The 25813-nt window shown below is 45.9% G+C and overlaps 1 protein-coding gene across 2 annotated transcripts in view; it reads right to left on the bottom strand.

Annotated features, from left to right (window-relative positions):
* Positions 1-25813, bottom strand: part of CUTC (cutC copper transporter) — a 35058-nt gene that overhangs the window by 8693 nt on the left and 552 nt on the right. For both annotated transcript variants that reach the window (XM_073595560.1, XM_073595561.1), the window contains exons 2-8: positions 21958-22034; positions 11602-11661; positions 8670-8879; positions 6828-6863; positions 4217-4350; positions 3799-3826; positions 2175-2280 (exon numbers count right to left, since the gene is read on the bottom strand). In XM_073595560.1, the coding sequence (XP_073451661.1) occupies positions 2175-2280; positions 3799-3826; positions 4217-4350; positions 6828-6863; positions 8670-8879; positions 11602-11661; positions 21958-22034 (651 nt within the window). The remainder of the gene's footprint in view (positions 1-2174; positions 2281-3798; positions 3827-4216; positions 4351-6827; positions 6864-8669; positions 8880-11601; positions 11662-21957; positions 22035-25813) is intronic.

Below are 25813 nucleotides of genomic sequence, written 5' to 3'. Positions count from 1 at the left end.
TGAACCTAATCCTGAACTAAATACTGGACCCAATACTGGACCCAATACTGGACCCAATACTGGACCCAATACTGGACCAAACACTGGACCTGAACCTAATCCTGAACTAAATACTGGACCCAATACTGGACCCAATACTGGACCCAATACTGGACCCAATACTGGACCTGAACCTTATCCTGAACTAAATACTGGAGCCAATACTGGACTTGAACCTAATCCTGAACTAAATACTGGACCCAATACTGGACCCAATACTGGACCCAACACTGGACCCAACACTGGACCCAACACTGGACCCAACACTGGACCCAATACTGGACCCAATACTGGACCCAATACTGGACCCAACACTGGACCAAACACTGGACCAAACACTGGACCTGAACCTAATCCTTAATTAAATACTGGACCCAATACTGGACCAAACACTGGACCAAACACTGGACCAAACACTGGACCTGAACCTAATCCTGAACTAAATACTGGACCCAATACTGGACCCAATACTGAACCCAAACACTGGACCCAAACACTGGACCCAAACACTGGACCCAAACACAGGACCCAAACACTGGACCTGAACCTAATCCAGAACTAAATACTGGACCAAATACTGGCCCAAATACTGGACCAAATACTGGCCCAAATACTGGACCCAATACTGGACCCAATACTGGACCCAATACTGGACCCAATACTGGACCAAACGCTGGACCAAACGCTGGACCAAACGCTGGACCAAACACTCGACCTGAACTAAATACTGGACCAAATACTGGACCAAATACTGGACCAAATACTGGACCAAATACTGGACCAAATACTGGACCAAATACTGGACCCGAAACAAATCCTGAACCAAATACTGGACTGAATATACTAGACCGAATATACTAGACCGAATATACTAGACCGAATATACTAGAATACTGGACCAAATACTGAGGCTGGGTTACACTCTGTGCGGTGCAGCTTACAGCAGGGGGTCCGGTGCGTCCCTGTTCCAAATTAGGTCCAAATTTTGGGCTGAATTCAGACCTGAAACAGCCAAAGACGCACAGGACTCTTCTGGTGTGTGCTCCAGAGCCGCCCCTGAGTTGTGTGAACTGATTCCATTGAGAGACGGTCACACTCTCCTGCCCATTCCAATTCGCAATAGTGTGAACTCAATCTATACTGAATACTGGACCAAATTCTGAACCAAATTCTGAACTGAGGCCAGGTTCACATTTGTGTGGCCGTGGTTCCCAGAATGGGGTCCGATGCGTTTCTGTTCACTGGTGCTATTCAAGCCTGAATTTTTGCCTGAATTCACACCTGAACCGGACCCTTTTGGAATTCGCACTGCAGCCGCCCCGCACATGTGCGATTCCGTTGAGAGCCGGTCACACTCGCCTGTCATGCGAATTGGATGCGTTGAAAAAAAATCAGACCCTAAAATAAACTAAGATTTGCCCTGCCTCTTCGCCGACGCCCGCATGCAGAAAGGTAGCTGTTATGCAAGTTCTAAACCTCTGCATTGTTTGCAGGGAAATCTCCTACATATGTGCACTTGTGTCAGAGAGCTCTGCATGGACCCAAAGGCTGGGCAGAGCCATTCAGCACATCAGCGTATGCACCAAATAAAATAAATATGGCGCCGGAGGGGTGGGAGTGGGGGGGGGGGGATGCGGTTTGAGAATCTGAAACTTCTCTTTAACCCTACCTGTCTGTGAATGCATTTCCCCCCATTATTGTAATAAATGGATCTGCAATACTACACTGGGTCTGGGAGCTCCTTCTCTATGTGTTTTCATTGCTGCCGATTTCCCCCTGTGCATCGCATTGGAGGCAGCGTGATCACAGTCACTACTTCCAGACACCTCAGATTGTGGCTGCCCGGATCATCGAACGTATTCTCATGGGAAGTGAAAGTTTGTACTTATTTCTCTATTTATGTATCCATCGATCGTTCTAAGAACCAGCCCGTTATACATCACTTAGGCTATAGATCAGTGATGGCGAACCTTGGCACCCCAGATGTTTTGGAACTACATTTCCCATGATGCTCATGCACTGTGCAGTGCAGTTGAGCATCATGGGAAATGTTGTTCCAAAACATCTGGGGTGCCAAGGTTCGCCATCACTGCTATAGATCTTTAATACTGTAGTATTGTGGCTGTGCCGTGTACCTGTATTTCATTAATGATTCCTTGGTAGATCGGGCTGAACAGTGGAACTCTTCAACTCCGGTGCCCTCCAGGATTCGGTGCAGATTCCTCTCTGTTATACCGCCCCCTACAGGAACAGAAAGTCACATATTATTTTACCGCATTAAAAAAGCCCTGTTAGACCCATATCATTTATTACTGTAATACAGACAAAAATCACCTGTGGTCTCATGCCCCCCTCCTCCATACCACCCAATTACTGTAATGCAGCCAGGCTTACCTGTGGTCTGACACACCCTGCCCCCCCCCCCCCCATCCAATTTATTATTGTAATACAGCCAGTCCCACCTGTGGTCTGTCATGGCCCCCACCCAATGCATCACTGTTTTACCGCCAGGCTCACCTGTTGTCTGACACCATATAATTTATTACTGTAATACAGACAGGATCACCTGTGGTCTGACATGCCCCCCTCCCGCATGCCACTCAGTTACTGTAATGCAGCCAGGCTTACCCATGGTCTGACACACTGTGCCCCCCCATTTATTACTGTAATATAGACAGGATCACCTGTGGTCTGACACCATATCATTTATTACTGTAATACAGTCAGGCTCACCTACGTTAGTACAACCCCCCCCCCCCCACCACCACCACCACCACCACCACTCAATTACTATAATGTAGACAGGCTCACCTGTGGTCTGACACGCCCTCCCCCACCCACCTTACTACTGTAATACAGCCAGGCTCACCCGTGTTCTGAAACCCCCCCGCCCTCATCCAATTGCTGTAATGCAGTCAGGCTGACTTGCTCATCTCTGATCGCCTCTATGGCCTTGGAGGATCGGAGCGACGTTATGACATCACCTCCGGTCTAGGGTGGAAGTAAACACATTTTTTTTTTTTTTATCTCTCTATAAAGAGGACCTGTCATCCTCATTTCTATTACAAGGAATGTTTACATTTCTTGTAAAAGAAATAAGTGATCAAAAAAAAATTTAAGAAACAGTGTCAAAAAATAAATTAAAGCACCCCTATCCCTCCGTGCTCGGGCGCAGAAGCGAACGCACACGCAAGTATATGTAAACGGTGTTCACACCCCACATGTGAGTTATTGCTGTGAATGTTCGAGTGGGAGCAATAATTAGAGCGCTAGACCTCCTCCAACTCTAAACAGGTAACCTATAAACATTTTTAAAGCGTCATCAATGTAGATTTTTTTTTAAGTCTGGTAGTTTGTCACCATTTTGTTGCCATTTCACGAGTGTGCACAATTTTTAAAAGCGTGACATGTTAGGTATCTATTTAACATCATCTTTCGTATTTTACAAAACTATTGGGGTATATATTGCATTTTTTAAATCATTAAAATGTATTTATTTATATTTTTTAAACTGCTGTGCAAATACCGTGCGAGATAAAAAAATTGCAACAATCGCCAATTTATTCCCTAGGGTCTCTGCAAACAAAAAATATATAATGTTTGGGGGGGTTCTAAATAATATTCTAGCAAAAAAAAAAAAAATACTAATTTACACTTGTAAACAAAAAGTGCCAGAAAAAAGCCTGGTCTTCAAGTGGATAATAATTCTAAATTGACATGAATCACACACTTGTTATGCATGACGGTGAATTTTCTTACCTGGCATCACTATGATCCGGCCTTTAGCCTAAAATAAAATAAATACCGTTATGTCAAGAATGGCGATACGAATCTCCAGAGACGTAGGTAGAGTATAATGGAGTGAAAAAAAAAAAAAGAGGCTTGATTTACTAAAGGTAAACAGACTGTGCACTTTGCATAGCGCAGTTGCTCCAGAGCTTAGTAGATGAGCCCTTGCGGTCTTTCATCATCCAATTGTGTAAGCAAAATTTTTTTTTCTTCCTTGCATGTGATGGATGGGTATTCTTTGTAAAGTGAAGCTTCCCCTCATTCACTAAGCTCTGGAGCAACTGCACTTTGCAAAGTGCGCAGTCTATTTGCCTTTAGTAAATTAAGGCCATTGCACAAGAAGAGCGTTCCATCGGTGTACATGGAGTGGAATCAGCTCCAATCTTACCTGCTCCACCAATCTCTTTATTAGAGGCAAGCCTTCCAGTGCAGAGCTGTCACACCCGCTGGTCAGCACCCGTTCAAACCCCAACGATATCAAAGTCTCCATCGCTAACAGCGGGTCATACACCATGTCAAACGCTGCAACAGAATAACAGAGAGACGACGTTGTACCTGGACTCACATTACTCTTACTAAGAGGTTACATCATAACTATGGCTGCAGGAAACCTGATGAATCAAAGAGCGCAGCGCAGGACAATATTGTGTATTTTCACATACTCTGGTTATGCGGTTCAGGTCCACCACATAGCAGCTTTACCGCTACAGGGCGGTACCCGTGCGCCGGATCACACATAATATATACCGTATATACTCGAGTATAAGCCGAGTTTTTCAGCACATTTTTTATGTGCTGAAAATGCCCCCCTCGGCTTATACTCGAGTCAAGCACTTTTCTGCAGCAGAGAATGACATTTACCCAACCGAATTTGGGGCCCCGTATCTCGGGGCCACTTGGTGCTAGAAACCCCAAATTTGGTGTGCAAGCCCAGTGGATCTAGCACTACCACATATCAGAAGCTAGGGTTCCTAGCACCAAGTGGCCCCAAGATACGGGGCCCCAAAGTTAGTTCAGAAAATGTCATTCTCTGCTGCAGAAAAGTGCTTGACATTTTCCGAACCGACTTTGGGGCCCCGTATCTCGGGGCCACTTGGTACTAGGAACCCCAGCTGTAGTGCTAGTTCCACTGGGTTTGCACACCAAATTTGGGGTTCCTATCACCAAGTGGCCCTGAGATACTGGGCCCCAAATTCGGTCGACTGTGTCCGTCTGCAGCAATGTCATTTCGGGACCCTTTGGGTCCAGAGACCCCAAATTTTGGCTGCAGCTAGGGGGCATCTAGGAACCCTTAACTACCGAGTTTGAAGTTCGGGAGCTATGGCAGCAAATGGGCACAGTGAGGCTGCAAATGGGCATTGCTGACCCTCTTTTCCACTTACAGTAGCTGCGCATTTCTCACCCTCGTCTTATACTCGGGTCAATAAGTTTTCCTAGTTTTTTGTGGTAAAATTAGGTGCCTTGGCTTATATTCGGGTTGACTTATACTCGAATATATACTGTAGATATACTATATATATATATATATATATATATATATATATATATATATATATATATATATATATATATATATATATATATATATATATATATATATAAATAAAATATATAATATAGATATCGCTATTTTCACACTGTGACCGCATGAGGAAAGGAATGCCGCTAACCGGCAAATGTTTACATTGTGATCAGCTGTGATTGGACACAGCTGATCACGTAGTAAGGAGCCGCTGTGATTGGCTCTTTCCCTCGATCTGTGATCAGTTGGTTCCAAAGGACAGAGCAATCACAGAGCGTAGCGGGCACGGTTCTGGGAGGACATCATATGACGGCCTCCCAGAACCAGACAACCGCACTGTAGCCGTCATTCGGTTATAGTGCGGTCGGCAAGTAGTTAAATGACTAATTTCCATCGCAGCACTCGTATTCATTGATTTCAAAGGCAAATTGTAAAAAATATACAGCTGGGTAAGTTTCATCTAACACGGGGTTGATCATCTCTGCAGTGTTGTGTTATTTGATGTAGCCTGTTAAATCTATTGGCTTTTCCATCTGCATTAAAGCAGGGCTCCACCCAAAAGGGGAAGCTCCGCTTGTTTGCCTCCCCCTCCCCCCTCCACTGCAACATAGGGCACCTTTCGGGGGAGGTGCCGCTTACCTATAGGTACTGTAAATAACTCAAACATGCACCGTTTAGGAGAAATTTACAGTACATGCAGCCGGAGATGTTACCGGCTCATGCGCTCTGAAGGACCGGCCACCCGGGCCATTCCTTCAGAGTCCTGTGCCACGCGTGGGAGTGATGGCATTGCAGCTCTGGCGACTCACACAGCCAGAGTCTGCGAACCCGGACAGGTGAAGGGAAAAAAAAAAAATAATAATAATAATAATAAAAATCACAGATCCCTGCCATTACTAGTAAAAACATAAAAAAAAAAAAAAAAAAAAACTTTTGAGCAAACCAATCAATATTTATGCTTGTTGCAATTATTTTAACCAAAATTATGTAGCAGAATACATATTGGCCTAAACTGATGAGTAAATTTGTTTTTTTATATTTTTTTGGGATAGGTTTTATAGCAGAAAGCAAAAAAGTGTAGTGGTTTTTTTTTTTTCAAAATTGTCGGTCTTTTTTTTTTTTTATAGCGCAAGATAAAAACCGCAAAGGTGATCAAATACCAAAAAAAAAAAAAAAAAAAAGCTCTATTTGTGGGGGAAAAAAAAAGGACATCAATTTTTTTGTGTACAGCGTCGCACGACTGCGCAATTGTCAGTTAAAGCAATGCAGTGCTGTATCGCAAAAAACTGCCTGGTCATTAAGGGGGTAAATCTTCCGGGGCTGAAGTGGTTTTATTGTCAGCTAATAAATAAAAAAAGAATTCCAGCCAATTTGAAAAAAGGGGGACACGGTATCCAGGCAGATTTACTACAAGGGCCCACTCTGGCGTTTGAGTATAAAGTCACCTTACTATGGCGGAAGGCTGGATGCTGCTTACCTCGATGGAAAGTGACAGGAAGGGGGCGAGAGACAGCTGTGAAAAAAATTTAAAAAATGAAATTATTAATAATAATAATTTGCTTATACCACAAACAGAGCCCAAAAACCCCGCCATGCCCACATCTGAAAGTGAATGTCTGACTTACTATAACCCTAAACTGCACCAGTGTCTTAACAGGTGAAATAATGCCAGCTGTTGTCAGCTGTGCCAACCAAGAAGGACCATGCTAAGAGACTGTTGCTGTTCCAGTATTCTGTTGCTCGGATATCAGGCTGATGTGTGGCGCTGAGACTTGCTCAGATCTATAGAGGCACGCAGGCTGGACAGGTAGGCCAACGGCCTTTCATCCGACTCCACCCAAGAGCTGTGACTTTGTTCCTACAAAGCCAGAAGGACTTTAGCCAACTTCACCCTGGCATTGCCAAATAGGTCATTTCTATGCAAACGCTGTCCTCTATGGTGAGGCTGTTTGCACTTGCATAGAACTATATTCTATATTGTACACTGGTTGCCTAACCCAATTTTCTTCTGCCTTTAACAAAGCCCATTTAACGGTTTCCAGGTGTGTTGGTGGTCCCTCAGGTTCAGGTGCATAGCAAGATATCGCTGATGCAGGGCAGGAACATGGTGTTAGGTTTCAGGGGGTACAGCTTCATGGTACCCTATGTACAGTGTGCAGAGTTCAGGGGTGCTCCGTCTACAGCGTGCAGAGTTCAGGGGTGCCCTTTGTACAGCGTGCAGAGTTCAGGGGTGCTCTATGTACAGAGTGCAGAGTTCAGGGGTGCTCTATGTACAGAGTTCAGGGGTGCTCTATGTACAGAGTGCAGAGTTCAGGGGTGCTCTATGTACAGAGTTCAGGGTGCTCTATGTGCAGAGTTCAGGGGTGCTCTCTATGTACAGAGTGCAGAGTTCAGGGGTGCTCTCTATGTACAGAGTGCAGAGTTCAGGGGTGCGCTCTATGTACAGAGCGCAGAGTTCAGGGTGCTCTATGTACAGAGCGCAGAGTTCAGGGGTGTGCTCTATGTACAGAGCGCAGAGTTCAGGGTGCTCTATGTACAGAGCGCAGAGTTCAGGGTGCTCTATGTACAGAGCGCAGAGTTCAGGGTGCTCTATGTACAGAGCGCAGAGTTCAGGGTGCTCTATGTACAGAGTGCAGAGTTCAGGGGTGCTCTATGTGCAGAGTTCAGGGGTGCTCTATGTACAGAGTTCAGGGTGCTCTATGTACAGAGTGCAGAGTTCAGGGGTGCTCTCTATGTACAGAGTGCAGAGTTCAGGGGTGCTCTCTATGTACAGAGTGCAGAGTTCAGGGGTGCTCTATGTACAGAGTGCAGAGTTCAGGGGTGCTCTATGTACAGAGTGCAGAGTTCAGGGGTGCTCTATGTACAGAGTGCAGAGTTTAGGGGTGCTCTATGTACAGAGTGCAGAGTTTAGGGGTGCTCTATGTACAGAGTGCAGAGTTCAGGGGTGCTCTCTATGTACAGAGTGCAGAGTTTAGGGGTGCTCTATGTACAGAGTGCAGAGTTTAGGGGTGCTCTATGTACAGAGTGCAGAGTTTAGGGGTGCTCTATGTACAGAGTGCAGAGTTTAGGGGTGCTCTATGTACAGAGTGCAGAGTTCTACTATCTTTCACAGACTGTCCACACCGCACTTCCACCCTGTCTCGGCTCTGACCTCTGCACCACTCTCTCCCATCCCCCACACTCTGCATACATCCCCCTCCACCGCCCTCATCTATTAGAATGAAGGCAGTTCTGAAGGTAAAAGAGGGTCCAACCCGGTACTATCAAGGTGTATCATATAAAGTGGCTGGTGAGTGTATATATTATATATATTCCTTACCAAGTAAATCCATGCACAGTTCTGTATCAATTCTGCCATCCTCTGTCAGGGCTCCAAACACCAATCCATCCGCCCCGTGGATTTTGGCAAGCCGGATGTCAGCCTTCATCACCTCCACTTCGCGGTCCGAGTAAAGGAAATCTCCTCCCCGCGGCCGAATCATCACAAATACCGGAATCTGCACATACTGCTTCACTATCTGTAAAAGACCTAGAAAAACACAAACAAACAAACAAAAAAAAAAACACCTTAAGAGCAGTAATGGTGAACCTCGGCACCCTTCAGATATTTTGGAACTACATTTCCCATGATGCTAAACTGCACTGCAGAGTGCACGAGCATCGGAGGGTGCCGAGGTTCACCGTCACTGGTTTTATGTAATCTTCAGGCCTAAAAAGATTTTTAAAACGTGTGAAAAAAAAAAAAAAAAAAAGATGCGAAAAAACAGCTCTGGCAGCGAAAAAGGTTAAAGCTCGAAAGGCAGCAGGATGGAGTTGGCACCGGTGTCAGGGAGGCAGCATGGAGAGACTCACAAGCTGTAAGCACTGAGGAATGTTCCTGGGAACTGAGACACTTGTTGCTGAACCACTGCGGCCTGCCTGGCACCCCTGAAACATGGAGGAACCCTGCCCCATTGGCGGGGAGCCAGTTGTACGGTTCCTTTAAAGCGGAGTTCCACACAAAAATGGAGCTTTTCGAAGCAGTGCAGCATATCAGGTCTGCCTATCAATGCCGCCTCATCAGTACCGATCAATGCCGCCTATAAGGTCCTATCAGTGCAGCTTCATCAGTGCCCCCCAATGCACCCTCTGAGTGACGCACCGAAATTAAAACTCTGGACCGAAACTGAAAATTCAAAATGTGCTTGGCCGAAAACAAAAATGGTCAGTATTTAAAAAAAAAAAAAAAAAAAAAAAAAATTATATTATATTATAATATATATATATATATATATATATATATATATATATATATATATATATATATATATATTATATACAATTGTATTATATTCGACTTTTTCATTAGTTTCTAAAGAGCTTTTGCATAAAAAAAAATAAAAAAAGGGGAGGAGCAATAAAAATGCATCTCTTTAAATTCTATGTATGTCTTTACACTGGTCCACTGCGCTACCCATTGCGGTGTAATACACCTCCCCATTGAAATGCATTGAAAATGCGGCAAATATGCATCAAAAGCCAGGGTGGAAAAAAAAAAAAAAAATCTGTGATTTTTTTTTTTAATTTTTAAAAAACAAACAAATCCGATTTTAAATCAAAATAATCCCATTTTCTATTCTAATAAAAATGCTTTTGGAGTAAAAATTTCTATTTCTAGTTTTCTATTTAAGATACATTAATGATTTAGTTTATTCGGCATGAAATGGAGCTTAGTTTTGTAGCATGGGGCTGTATATTCTGCAATATTTACAATTTTGGTAAACTCATTCAATGAATCCAAGCTCTGCAAGCTGAGATAACATGCACTGCATTGATGCATCCACACAATTTCACAGTAACCATGAGATAAACCAAAGTTCAGGAATATTCCTTTATCCCATTGTTTTGCAAAACTATGTACACTAAAGTGTATGATGGAATCGGTTCTGATATCGCTGTTTTACAAACCTGACAGCTTAATATTCTAAATAAGAAATCTTCATTTTGTTTGCAAATATTAAAGATTCTAACTACCAGGAAGAATAAGTCCTTACATTTAAAGAGCACCTGTTACTTCAGATACATCATGGCAGCGCCTGTTAGCGGGCGTCCACTCACCTGCTGCCGCCACGTCCCTCATGTGTTGTGTCACTGCCGCATCACCAGCCGTCCCATTAAAGTGAATAAGACTGTCGGTGAGTCAACAGCGGGTCAGAGGAGGAGCCAACAGCGGGTCAGAGGAGGAGCCAACAGCGGGACAGAGGAGGAGCCAACAGCGGGACAGAGGAGGAGCCAACAGCGGGACAGAGGAGGAGCCAACAGCGGGACAGAGGAGGAGGAGCCAACAGCGGGTCAGAGGAGGAGGAGCCAACAGCGGGTCAGAGGAGGAGGAGCCAACAGCGGGTCAGAGGAGGAGGAGCCAACAGCGGGTCAGAGGAGGAGGAGCCAACAGCGGGTCAGAGGAGGAGGAGCCAACAGCGGGTCAGAGGAGGAGGAGCCAACAGCGGGTCAGAGGAGGAGCAGCCAACAGTGGGTCAGCGGAGGAGGAGTCAACAGCGGGTCAGAGGAGGAGCCCACAGCGGGACAGAGGAGGAGCCCACAGCGGGACAGAGGAGGAGCCAACAGCGGGACAGAGGAGGAGCCAACAGTGGGACAGGGATGACAGTTGCTCTTTAAAAATCATGATTTAAAATCACTTGATTTAAATCAAATGCACCCGTGTTGTATTTTTTTATGCATTTTTTTTGTCACATCACTTATGAAAATAACAGCAAAATTGCATGCGTTTTTCGGTGGCCATTATCGGCACCTTTTTTTCGGTAAACGCAGATAACCATAATTTTCAAGCAAAAATTTTTAGGCGCCAATATATCAGTGCATCCCTACTGATAGGCTGCTCTGATGATCGGTGTCCTGATTATCAGTGTAGATGTCTCCTTTCACACTTGCCGGTTACCAGTTCTCTCCTCACACTGCGACAGAATGAGGAAAGGAATGCCGATAACCGGCAAGTGTGTTTGCATCGTGATCCGCTGTGATTGGACACAGCTGATCACATGGTAAAGGGCCACTGTGATTGGTTCTTTAACCTGATCTGTGATCAGCTGTTCCTAAGGACACAGAGCGTGTCGCGGTGGGGGGTGGTTCTGGGAGGAAGTGAATAGACGCCACCCAGAACTGGACGACAGCGCTGTAGGTATCACACTCTGAACCAATGGGACAGAGACATCCATCAAATGAGAATTAGGAAATAAATTGAGCAAAATTCTCACCTATGGTGGGTGTAATTCCTCCTTCTAATAGACTAGCACACAACTCAATCCTTCCAGCACCTAAAAAGGAAATAAAAACCATGGAGATACAGCAAGGTCACCACACATAATATTAATAAAAGTGAGGATCATACCTACAAAACCAGCAGAGGGTTCTCAGGAAATGCTTCTGCAGTATACAAATCATAATACAAACCACAAAACATATACAAATCGCTCTCTTCTTGTAATACATGCAGGAATTTGTAATGAAAATATGCAGCCTTCGGCTTGAAGGGGTTGTACCCCGGTACCATTCTTTAGAGCAGACGATCGGCTTTCTTGTAATAACAACCAATGTGGCTAAGCAGCCACTCAGCTGTTATTAGAGGCAGCGGGAGGAGATGTCTCTCCCCCCCCCCTCCCTTCCCGCCGCCTTCCGTGGCTCGCCCGGGCTCTCCTGTCCCACTGGGAGGCCCGAGTGACCAATCGGCACGTCCACCGGCAGGCCGGAGGCCCGAACTAAGCCAGATTTGGCTTTGATTGGGTCTGTGATCTAGTAACCAGGAAGCGATGTCATGACATCACTTTCTGTTTGCTGGAGCCTTAAAGGCGCCAAATTAAAAAAAAAAAAATACACTATTCAAAACTGCCAAACTTGGCGTTTTGAATGCTTTTAAAAGGGGGTTGTAAACCTTCATGTTTTTTCACCTTAATGCATCCTATGCATTAAGGTGAAAAAACACCTGGTAGTGACCGGTGTTCTGTTGAGAAGTGTCCCCCATCGGATAGTGCATGCGCTGAAGGGCGCATGCGCAACGCATGCCCCGTACGTAACAGCCCAACAGCTGATTTTAACATCAGCTGTTGTGATGGTGAGACGGCGCAGGCGCACAATAGACGACAGAATTTTTATCTTCTGTCAGATTGTGCCCCGCGCTCCCGTGGCGAGTTCATGTCCATGATGGGCGGATTTCTACACGTTGTGAGCGGATTGTGGGCAGAATTAGATGGCCAGCGTCGCAAAAAGATAAAACTTTGTGATGGGTGGATTTTTACATTCCGCCCCCAATTTGTAGAAATCCGCCCATCATGGACATGAACTCGCCAACGGGAGCTCGGGGCACAATCTGACAGAAAATAAAAATTCTGTTGTCTATTGTGCGCCTGCGCTGTCTCGCCGGCACAACAGCTGATGTTAAAATCAGCTGTTGTGCCGTTACGTACGACGCATGCACCCTTCAGCCCGGGCACTATTCGATGGGGGGCACTTCTCGACAGAACACCGGCTCTCCAGCCCCCCCCCCCCCCCGTTTTCTTTACCCGAGCCCTGGAATTTCACACGCTGGAGACGCGCTCTTTCTCTGCCCGGGGTTCTCGGCTCTTGATAGGATAGGTTGATAGCAGAGCAGCCATTGGCTCACGCTGCTGTCAATCAGATCCAATGACACAGGTGCCGGGGCCAAGTCCGGCATTCATGTCTGTGGACACAAATGCTGGACTCGGGAGCGCGCCCGCAAGGTAAACCCCCCCCCAGGAGAGCGCTTCTCCTAGAGGGTTATCTGATGCAGGGAGGAGCTGCGGGAGCCGCCGACGGACCCCAGAAGAGGAGGCTCGGGGCCACTCTGTGCAAAACTAACTGCACAGTGGAGGTAAGTATAATATGTTTGTTATTTAAAAAAAAAAAACGAATCTTTACAACCACCTTAAGTGCACAGGAGGGGGTTTGGGGTCTTTCAGATTCCCAGATCCCTCCATAAAGAGTACCTGTCACCGACTATTACTGTCACAAGAGATGTTTACATTACTTGTGACAGCAAAAAAAGTGATAAAAATAAAAACTTTTTTAAAGGGACAGTGTAAAAATAAAATAAAATAAAAAAATTTAAAAGCGTCCCATCCCTCCGTGCTCCTGCGCGGAAGCGAACACATACATAAGTCGCACCCGCAAATGTAAACGGTGTTCAAACCACACATGTGAGGTATCGCCACGATCGTTACAGCGAGAGCAATAATTCTAGTGCTAGACCTCCTCTGTAACTCAAAACTGATAACCTGTCGAAATTTTTAAAGCGTCGCCTATTGACATTTTTACCGGAGTTTGTCGCCACCCCACGATAGGCGCAACTTTAAAGCGTGACATGTTAGGTATCCATTTACTCGGTGTAACATCATCTTTCACATTGTACAAAAAAAAAAAAAAACTGGGCAAACTTGACTGTTTTTTTTCCCTAAATTCATGAAAGTGTATTTCTTCCAAAACAATTGCTTTTAACCACTTGATCCCCGGACCATTATGCTGCCTAAGGACCAGAGGTCTTTTTCCAATTTGGCACTGCGTCGCTTTAACTGCTAATTGCGTGGTCATGCAATGCTGTACCCAAACAAAATTTGCGTCCTTTTCTTCCCACAAATAGAGCTTTCTTTTGATGGTATTTGATCACCTCTGCGGTTTTTATTTTTTGCGCTATAAACGGAAAAAGACCGAAAATTTTGAAAAAAAATTATATTTTCTACTTTTTGTTATAAAAAAAATCCAATAAACTAAATTTTAGTCATACATTTAGGCCAAAATGTATTCGGCCACATGTCTTTGGTAAAAAAAATGTCAATAAGCGTATATTTATTGGTTTACGCAAAAGTTATAGCGTCTACAAACTAGGGTACATTTTCTGTAATTTACACAGCTTTTAGTTTATGACTGCCTATGTCATTTCTTGAGGTGCTAAAATGGCAGGGCAGTACAAAACCCCCCCAAATGACCCCATTTTGGAAAGTAGACACCCCAAGGAAATTGCTGAGAGGCATGTTGAACCCATTGAATATTTATTTTTTTTGTCCCAAGTGATTGAATAATGACAAAAAAAAAAAAAATATTTACAAAAAGTTGTCACTAAATGATATATTGCTCACACAGGCCATGGGCCTATGTGGAATTGCACCCCAAAATACATTCAGCTGCTTCTCCTGAGTATGGGGATACCACATGTGTGGGACTTTTTGGGAGCCTAGCTGCGTACGGGGCCCCGAAAACCAATCACCGCCTTCAGGATTTCTAAGGGTGAAAATTTTTGATTTTACTCCTCACTACCTATCACAGTTTCGGAGGCCATGGAATGCCCAGGTGGCACAAAACCCCCCAAAATGACCCCATTTTGGAAAGTAGACACCCAAAGCTATTTGCTGAGAGGCATATTGAGTCCATGGAATATTTTATATTTTGACACAAGTTGTGGGAAAGTGACACTTTTTTTTTTTTTTTTTTTTTTGCATAAAGTTGTCACTAAATGATATATTGCTCACACAGGCCATGGGCATATGTGGAATTGCACCCCAAAATACATTTAGCTGCTTCTCCTGAGTATGGGGATACCACATGTGTGGGACTTTTTGGGAGCCTAGCCGCGTACGGGGCCCCGAAATCCAATCACCGCCTTCAGGATTTCTAAGGGTGAAAATTTTTGATTTCACTCTTTACTGCCTATCACAGTTTCGGAGGCCATGGAATGCCCAGGTGGCACAAAACCCCCCCAAATGACCCCATTTTGGAAAGTAGACACCCCAAGCTATTTGCTGAGAGGCATGGTGAGTATTTTGCAGCTCTCATTTGTTTTTGAAAATGAAGAAAGACAAGAAAAAACTTTTTTTTTTTTCTTTTTTCAATTTTCAAAACTTTGTGACAAAAAGTGAGGTCTGCAAAATACTCACTATACCTCTCAGCAAATAGCTTGGGGTGTCTACTTTCCAAAATGGGGTCATTTGGGGGGGTTTTGTGCCACCTGGGCTTTCCATGGCCTCCGAAACTGTGATAGGCAGTGAAGAGTGAAATCAAAAATTCACGCCCTTAGAAAGCCTGAAGGCGGTGCTTGGTTTTCGGGGTCCCGTACATGGCTAGGCTCCCAAAAAGTCTCACACATGTGGTATCCCCGTACTCAGGAGAAGCAGCAGAATGTATTTTGGGGTGTAACTTCACATATTTCCATGGCATGTTTGAGCAATATATCATTTAGTGACAACTTTGTGCAAAAAAAAAAAAATGTGTCTCTTTCCCGCAACTTGTGTCGCAATATAAAATATTCCATGGACTCGACATGCCTCTCAGCAAATAGCTTGGGGTGTCTACTTTCCAAAATGGAGTCATTTGGGGGGGGTTTTGAACTGTCCTGGCATTTTATGCACAACATTTAGAAGCTTATGTCACACATCACCCACTCTTCTAACCACTTGAAGACAAAGCCCTTTCTGACACTTTTTGATTACATGAAAAAGTTATTTTTTTTTTGCAAAAAAATTACTTTGAACCCCCAAACATTATATATTTTTTTAAAGCAAATGCCCTACAGATTAAAATGGTGGGTGTTTCATTTTTTTTTTTCACACAGTATTTGCGCAGCGATTTTTCAAACGCATTTTTTGGGGAAAAAACACACTTTTTTAAATTTTAATGCACTAAAACACACTATATTGCCCAAATGTTTGATGAAATAAAAAAGATGATCTTAGGCCGAGTACATGGATACCAAACATGACATGCTTTAAAATTGCGCACAAACGTGCAGTGGCAACAAAATAAATACATTTTTAAAAGCCTTTAAAAGCCTTTACAGGTTACCACTTTAGATCTACAGAGGAGGTCTACTGCAAAAATTACTGCCCTCGATCTGACCTTCGCGGTGATACCTCACATGCATGGTGCAATTGCTGTTTACGTTTGACGACAGACCGCCGATTGCGTTCGCCTTAGCGCGAGAGCAGGGGGCGACAGGGGTGCTTTTTTTTTTTTTTTTTTTTTTTTCTTTATTATTTTTCTGCTTTTTTTATCTTATTTTTAAACTGTTCCTTTCATATATTTTTTTTTAATCATTTTTATTGTTATCTCGGGGAATGTAAATATCCCCTATGATAGCAATAGGTAGTGACAGGTACTCTTTTTTGAAAAAATTGGGGTCTATTAGACCCTAGATCTCTCCTCTGCCCTCAAAGCATCTGACCACACCAAGATCGGTGTGATAAAATGCTTCCCCAATTTCCCAATGGCGCTATTTACATCCGGCGAAATCTAAGTCATAAAATGCTCGTAGCTTCCGGTTTCTTAGGCCATAGAGATGTTTGGAGCCACTCTGGTCTCTGATCAGCTCTATGGTCAGCTGGCTGAATCACCGGCTGCATTCTCAGGTTCCCTGTTGAGACAGGAGAGCCAGAGAAAAACACGGAAGACGGTGGGGGGGGGGGGCATTCCCTCCCACGGCTTGTAAAAGCAGTCTAGAGGCTAATTAGCCGCTAGGATTGCTTTTACATGAAAGCCGACCGCTGGCTGAAAAGAATGATACCAAGATGATACCTAAATCTGCAGGCATCATTCTGGTATAACCACTCAAAGTCGTGAATGGCGTACCTGAAGACAAAAAAATGGTTAACAATAAAGCACAGTAAACGGTAAAGTATAAAAAATTGCACACCTGAAAAAGCAAACATGATAAAACATAATAACAATAAAACATTGCAGAATAGAATACAGTAAAAAAGAGCAGAACAATAGAGAGAGAATAGAGAGAGAGAGAACAATGAAACGACAACTATTTTTTTTTATTTTATATATATTTTTTTTTTTTGACACTTTTTTTGTAACTAACTTTTATAACTGTAACCGGTTCCAGGTTCGGGTCTCTCAAAATGCGATGGCATCTTGGGAGACCCTGTGAAAGTGTGCCTAGTCTGTGGAATGCTGTACCCTACGCTAATACTCAACTAGTGAATGGTAGCGTTCAAAACATTCACCAATGCAAAGACCAGGATTGTCAGGACAGGAGGGACAATAATAGCGGGTGTCACGCCTATATCCGCGCTTCCTGCAGACACAACATCTTTTTTGGGGGGGGTTCGTTGGGTAGGGGTACTCGGGAGGACATAAAGAAAATGTCTCTCATGCAGCCGACTGCATTTGATTGGGGATGTGAATGGGGGAAGTACGGGCGCTGCAGAAGTGGTGGGTTCCCAATTAGGATTGGCGAATGCAGCAGGAAGGGCACTATGGGCACGACGGGCCTGTGTTTGTCTTTTTGGTGGCAGCGGGACACTACTTGTGCTTGCCACCTCACCAGCTTGAACTGCACTTATGGGACTCGCTACGTCACCAAGTGTTACTGCAGTGCTGGTTTGACTACGACCGGGGTGTACTAGGCCGCTGGTGCCTGCCAGTTCACCAAAACGCTACCAAAAAAACTGTTAGCGATCGCAGGGATCAGGCCTGACTCTGCGAACGCTGCAGTTATGCGTTTAGTGTTTTGTAAGTGTCAGTGATCGATCGATACTGCACTTGGGTGGGCTGGGCTGGGCCGGGCGGAGGGGCAAAACGCAGGTGCTAGCGGGTATCTGGGCTGATCCCGCTAACACTGCGTTTTTGGGAACCCTAAACTGCTGGGGACGCTAGTATAGATCTGATCGGATCAGATATTGATCCGATCAGATACTATACCACTAAGGGAGGTGTACGGTGCGTGCGTGGGTGTTAGCGGTACTGGCGCTAACCTGACGCTGCCTGGGGCTGGTGCTTGCCAGTTCACCAAAATGCTACCAAAAAAACTGTTAGCGATCGCAGGGATCAGGCCTGACTCTGCGAACGCTGCAGTTATGCGTTTAGTGTTTTGTAAGGGACAGTGATCGATCGATACTGCACTTGGGTGGGCTGGGCCGGGCGGAGGGGCAAAACGCAGGTGCTAGCAGGTATCTGGGCTGATCCCGCTAACACTGCGTTTTTGGGAACCCTAAACTGCTGGGGACGCTAGTATAGATCTGATCGGATCAGATATTGATCTGATCAGATACTATACCACTAAGGGAGGTGTACGGTGCGTGCGTGGGTGTTAGCGCTACTGGCGCTAACCTGACGCTGCCTGGTGCTTGCTTGCCAGTTCACCAAAATGCTACCAAAAAAACTGTTAGCGATCGCAGGGATCAGGCCTGACTCTGCGAACGCTGCAGTTATGCGTTTAGTGTTTTGTAAGTGACAGCGATCGATCGATACTGCACTTGGGTGGGCTGGGCTGGGCCGGGCGGAGGGACAAAACGCAGGTGCTAGCAGGTATCTGGGCTGATCCCGCTAACACTGTGTTTTTGGGAACCCTAAACTGCTGGGGACGCTAGTATAGATCTGATCGGATTAGATATTGATCCGATCAGATACTATACCACTAAGGGAGGCGCATGCTGCGTGCGTGGGTGTTAGCGGTACTGGCGCTAATCTGACGCTGCCTGGGGCAACGCATATCACCGCCGGGCGATCAGGGGGCTAAACCTTTATTCGGTAATAAACGGCGGGTGCCCTGACACTATAAAAAATAAACGAACTAACCAGCGTCAACCGTAACGTTTATACGGTGATCAGTGGTGAAAGGGTTAACTAGGGGGCAATCAAGGGGTTAAAACATTTATTAGATAGTATATGGGGGTCCCTGACGCTATAAAACGCTGACGGCGAACCTAAATATTTACGTCCCTAACTAGCGTCACCAGCGACACTAATACAGCGATCAGAAAAATGATCGCTTAGTGACACTGGTGACAGGGGGTGATCAAGGGGTTAAAACTTTATTAGGGGGGGTTAGGGGGGTATCCTAGACCTAAAGGGGGCCTAACACTCACTGCCCTGACACTGTAACTGTCACAAACTGACACCAATGCAGTAATCAGAAAAAAAAAAAAAAACCTGCTGGTGTCAGTTTGTGACAGGGGGGGGGGGGGTTGATTAGGGGGGGATCGGGGGGCGATCGGGGGGGGGATCGGGGTGTTTTGTATGCCTGGCATGTTCTACTGTGTGTGTGTAGTGTTTTCACTTACTCGGATGTCTTCTCCCCTCGGCGCTGGAACGGAAACTACCGAGCCGAGGGGAGATGACATCATTTCCTTTGCTGCTGTTTAGCATACAGCAGCAAAGGAATGTTCCCATTGGCCGGCGGCGATCGCGAGGGGGGGGGGCCACGAACGGATGGCCTCCCCCTCATCTCGGATCGCCGGGGAACAGAACGGGACCGCCTCGGGCACCGGGGGGGGGTCCGATCGGACCCCCCACCCGCGGAAGGCAAATCACGTACATGTACGTGATTTTGCCTGCCCGTGCCGCTTTGCCGACGTAAATCGGCGTTAGGCGGTCCTTAAGTGGTTAAAAAGACAGCTGCGCAAATACCATGTGACATAAAATATTGCAACGACCGCCATTTTATTCTCTAAAAAAAAAAATTATATATATATATATATATATATATATATATATATATATATATATATATATATATATATATATATATAATGTTTGGGGGTTCTAAGTAATTTTCTAGCAAAAAAAATACTGATTTTAACTTGTAAGCAACAAGTGTCAGGAAAAGGCTTAGGCATGAAGGGGTTAATACCAAGGGTGTAGCTGGATGCCATAACCCTGGTATTATTTTGTTCCCTCGGGCGCCGGTCTTTCTGATAAATGTGGTCCCAGTGCCGCTAGATCACTTTTTAGAAGTCCCCCCCACCACTTTTCAGTGGTTCCCGGGCTTACATGGGAGATTGGTAGTTCTGGGAACCAATCCAGAGCTAGCAGTGGCTGGGCATAGAGATGAGCGAAGGAAAGATGGCTCATCTCTATGGCCTAGGAGGACCCGATCCACTCTACTTCCTTTTCCAGTCCCATGTAAACAAGGCCATTTTATTTTAACCGCCTACTGACCGCCCTATAGCAGATTAACTGCCACAAGGCGGCCACCATGTGCAGAATCCCGCATATATTCACCGCCATTACTAGTATAGCTCTATTTGTATAAAGCTTTATTTGTGTGAACAAAATGATAAAAATTTAGTTTGGGTACAGCCTTGCATGACCGCGCAACTGTTATTCAAAGTGTGAAAGCTGAAAATTGGCCTGTGCAGGAAGGGGGTAAAAGTGCCCGGTATTGAAGTTGTTAAAAGACCGAAACTGAAGTGACATTAACCACTTAAGGACCGAGCCTCTTTTTGAGATTTGTTGTTTACAAGATAAAAACAGTTACTTAAAACCCCCAAACATTATACATTTTTTATTCTAACACCCTAGAGAATAAAATGGCGGTCGTTGCAAAGCTTTGTCACACCGTATTTGCACAAGCGCACTTTTTTGGGAAAAAATACTGTTTTTTTAATTTAATAAAATAAGACAACAGTAAAGTTAGCCCAATTTTTTGATATTGTGAAAGATAATGTTACGCCGAGTAAATTGCGCCCGCTCGTGGAATGGCGACAAACTTTTACCCTTAAAAAAAAAAAAATTCTACAGGTTGCATGTTTTGAGTTACAGAGGAAGTCTAGGGCTAGAATTATTGCTCTCGCTCTACCGATCGCGGCGATACCTCACATGTGTGGTTTGAACACCGTTTTCATATGCGGGTGCTACTCATATATGTGTTCGCTTCTGCACGCGAGCTCAGTGTGACGGGGCGCGTTTAAAAAAAATAATTTTTTTTCTTATTTTACCTTTTATTTTTACACTGTTCTTTTTTTAAAAAAAAAGGGGTATCACTTTTATTCCTATTGCAAGGAATGTAAAAATCCCTTGTAATAAGAAAAAAGCATGACAGGACCTCTTAAATATGAGATCTGGGGGGTCAAAAAGACCTCAGATCTCATATTGACACTAAAATGCAATAAAAAAAATTTGCCATTTAAAAAAATTCAAAAAAAAAAAAAATGGCCCTTTAAGAACTATGGGCGGAAGTGAAGTTTTGAGGTGGCTTCCGCCCTGCAATGGTATGGAGCCGTCTCCATACCCAGCATGTGAAATGATCCGATCGCCTCCGCCGATGGCTCCGGTAAGCAGCGGAGGGCACCGGAGCACAGCGGGAAGGGAGGGGGGGGCCTCCGACGATAAAAGTGATCTTGCGGCAAATCCACCGCAGAGACCACTCTTCTCTGAAAGCGGACCGCCGGCCGAAGAAGAGGATACTGGGGTTATGGCAGCTAGCTGCTGCCATAAGAATGATATTCCTCTTCAAAGCTAGGACGTATATCGGTGTGTGGCGGTCCGGAAGTGGTTAAGGCCGGGTCCACATATGTGCGGCCGCGGTTCCCAGCATGGGGTCCTGTGCATTCCTGTTCACCGGTTCAGGTGCGAATTGGGTCTGAAATTTTACCTGAATTCGCACCTAAACCGGACCCAAAGACACACAGCACCCTTTTGGAATGTGGACCGCGGCCACCCCCGGACATGTGTGAACCAGTTCTATAGAGAGCCGGTAACACTCGCCTGTCATGTGAATTGGATGCGGAGAGAAACCCGCATCCAATTCGCACACATGTGAACCCGGCCTAATGCTTCTATGAAATTTCAGTGACTATGATTACAGCTTAAATAAAACTTACCTCCTCGTTCAGCATTTACTGCAGACTCCACAGAATCCACACAGACCTCCATGAGGAACCCCTGCTCCGCCATCTCTCTGCAAAGGAAAGAAACAGTCATATCAGAGCCAGGATTCATACAGCACTAATAAAAGACACTATAATGACATTGATTCTATAGAAATGGCCATTCATCGGTAAGAAGGACTTGAAGGAACTCAGACACCCTGAGGTCAGTGTCTGGTCAAGAGGATCCTCGTTGACAAGGCTGGCCTCCTACTGAAGCCAGTGCCTGGTCAGGAAGATCTTCATAGACAAGGCAAGGCTGTCCTCCTATTGAAGGAGCTCAAACAGACACCCAGAGGTCAGTGCCTGGTCAGGAGGAACCTCAAAAACAAATCTGGCCTCCTACTGAAGGATCTCAAACAGACACCGAGGTCAGTGCCTGGTCAAGTGGATCCTCATAGACAAGGCTGGCCTCCTATTGAAGAAACTCAGACACCCTGGGGTCAATGCTTGGTCAGGAGGATCCTCATAGACAAGACAAGGTTGGCCTCCTATTGAAGGAACTCAAACAGACACCCTGAGGTCAGTGCCTAGTCAGGAGGAACCTCATAGACAAGGCTGGTCTCCCACTGAAGGAACTCAAACAGACACCCTGAGGTCAATGACTGGTAAGGAGGATCCTCACAAACAATGCTGACCTCCTATTAAATTAAATTCAGATACCCTAAGGTCACTGCCTGGTCAGGAGGATTCTCACAGACGAGACAAGGCTGGCCTCCTATTGAAGGAACTCAAACAGACACCCTGAGGTCAGTGCCTGGTCAAGTGGATCCTCATAGACAATGCTGGCCTCCTTGGCCTACCAATGAAGTAACTCGCACACGCAGCAGTCACCCTGAGTTCAATTCCAGGAGGATCTTCATAGACAAGACTGGCATCTACTGCCCTGACCAATGGAGATCACTTAGGTAGGTGTCCCACTGAGGTCAATGCCATAGGATCCTCATGGCCAAGACTGGACTCTCCTCCCCTGATCATTGGAGATCACAGAGCTAGATGTCCCCCTGAGGACAGTGTCAAGAGGATCCTCGAGCAAGACTGGCCTTTCCTGACCAATGGAGGAGATCACAGCGGTAGGTGTCCTTGTGGAGGTCAGTACCAGGAGAATCCTCAGACAAGCCTGATCTCCCTTAAGCTGACCAATGGAGCTGATCACAGAGGCAGGTGGCCTCCTGAGGTCAGTACCAGGAGGATTCTCATAGACAAGGGTGGTCTCTCTTAGTCTGACCAATGGAGGAGATCACAGAGGTATGTGTTCGCCTGAAGTCAGTGCCAAGAGGATCCTCATAGACAAGGCTGACCTCTCCTGTCCTGTCCAATGGGGGAGATCACAGAGAAAAGTGTCCCCCTGAGGTTTGTACCAGGAGGATCCTCAGACAAGGCTGGCCTCTTCTGTTCTGAGCAATGGAGGAGATCACAGAGGTAGAGGACCCCCTGAGGTGAGTGTCAGGAGGATCCTCATAAACAAGGCCAGCCACTTCTGTCATGACCAATGGAGGAGATCACAAAGGTAGGTGTCCTTCTGAGGTCAGTACAAGGAGGATCTTCATAGACAAGGCTGGCCTTCCCTAGTCTGATCAATAAAGGAGATCACAGAGGTAGGTATTCCCCTGAGGTCAGTGCCAGGAGGATCCTCATAGACAAGGCTGGCCTCTCCTGTCCTGACCAATGGAGGATATCACAGGAGGTGGGTGACCCCCTGAGGTCAGTACCAAGAGGCTCCTCATAGACAAGGCTGGCCTCTCCTAACCAATGGAGGGGATCACAGAGGTAGCTGTCCTCCTGAGGTCAGTAGCAGGAGGATCCTCATAGATAAGGGTGGTCTCTCCTGTGCTGACTAATGGAGGAGATCACAGAGGTCGTTGTCTTCCTGAGGTCAGTAGCAGGAGTATCCTCAGACAAGGCTGGCCTCCCTTAGTCTGACCAATGAAGGAGATCACAGAGGTATGTGTCCTCCTGGGGTCAGTACCAGGAGTATCCTCAGACAAGGCTGGCCTGCCTTAAGCTGGCCATACACCCATAGATTATCTGCAGATTTTCTATGGTTAGATAGAAAAAGTGCAACAGATCTCTCCATGTTCGCTAAATTGTGTGGATGGAGGAATCTCCCACTTTTTCTATCTAACCATAGAAAATCTGCAGATAATCTATAGGTGTATGGCCAGCTTTAGTCTGACCAATGAAGGAGATCACAGAGGTATGTATCCTCCTGGGGTCAGTACCGGGAGGATCCTCATAGACACGCCTGACCTATCCTGACCAATGAAGGAACTCACAGAGGTAGATGTCCCCCTGAGATCAGTGCAAGGAGGATCCTCATAGACAAGGCTGGCCTCTCTTAGTCTGACCAATGGAGGAGATCAGAGGTGGGTGTCCTTCTGAGGTCAGTACCAGGAGAATCCTAGTAGACAAGGCTGGCCTCTCTTAGTCTGACCAATGGAGGAGATCAGAGGTAGGTGTCCTCCAGAGGTCAGTGCCAGAAGGATCCTCAGACAAGGCTGGCCTCTCTTAGTCTAACCAATCGAGGAGATCACAGAGGTAGGTGTCCTCCTGAGGTCAGTACCAGGAGGATCCATGTAGACAAGGCTGGTCTCTCTTAGTCTGACCAATGGAGGAGATCAGAGGTAGGTGTCCTCCTGAGATCAGTGCCAGCAGGATCCTCATAGACAAGACTTGCCAAGTCTGACCAATGGAGGAGATCACAGAGGTAGGTGTCCTCCTGAGGTCAGTGCCAGGAGGATCCTCATAGACAAGGCTGGCCTCTCTTAGTCTGACCAATGGAGGAGATCAGACGTGGGTGTCCTCCTGAGGTCAGTACCAGGAGGATCCTCATAGACAAAGCTGGCCTCCCTTAGTCTAACCAATGGAGGAGATCACAAAAGTAGGTGTCCCCCTGAGGATCCTCATAGACCAGGCTTGCCTAGTCTGACCAATGGAGATTACAGAGGTATGTGTCCTCCTGAGGTCAGTACCAGGAGGATCCATGTAGACAAGGCTTGCCTAGTCTGACCAATGGAGGAGATCAGAGGTAGGTGTCCTCCTGAGGTCAGTACCAGGAGCATCCTCATAGACAAGGCTTGCCTAGTCTGACCAATGGAGATCACAGAGGTAGGTGTCCTCCTAGGGTCAGTACCAGAAGGATCCTCGTAGACAAGGCTGGCCTCTCTTAGTCTGACCAATGGAGGAGATCAGAGGTAGGTGTCCTCCTGAGGTCAGTACCAGAAGGATCCTCATAGACTAGGCTGGCCTCTCTTAGTCTGACCAATCGAGGAGATCACAGAGGTAGGTGTCCTCCTGAGGTCAGTACCAGGAGGATCCTCATAGACAAGGCTTGCCTAGTCTGACTAATGGAGGATATCACAGAGGTAGGTGTCCTCCTGAGGTCAGCACCAGGGGGGTCTTCGTAGACAAAGCTGGCCTCTCTTAGTCTAACCAATGGAGGAGATCACAGAAGTAGGTGTCCTCCTGAGGTCAGTACCAGGAGGATCCTCATAGACAAGGCTTGCCTAGTCTGACTAATGGAGGATATCACAGAGGTAGGTGTCCTCCTGAGGTCAGCACCAGGGGGGTCTTCGTAGACAAGGCTGGCCTCTCTTAGTCTAACCAATGGAGGAGATCACAGAAGTAGGTGTCCTCCTGAGGTCAGTACCAGGAGGATCCTCATAGACAAGGCTTGCCTAGTCTGACCAATGGAGATCACAGAGGTAGGTGTCCTCTTGAGGTAGGTACCAGGAGGATCCATGTAGACAAGGCTTGCCTAGTCTGACCAATGGAGAAGATCAGAGGTAGGTGTCCTCCTGAGGTCAGTACC

This window comes from Aquarana catesbeiana, linkage group LG08 (genome assembly GCF_042186555.1).
Source record: "Aquarana catesbeiana isolate 2022-GZ linkage group LG08, ASM4218655v1, whole genome shotgun sequence".
Classification (NCBI taxonomy): Eukaryota; Metazoa; Chordata; class Amphibia; order Anura; family Ranidae; genus Aquarana; species Aquarana catesbeiana.
Note: the sequence above shows the minus strand (reverse complement) of the source record. Positions and strands in the feature narration are given on the sequence as shown.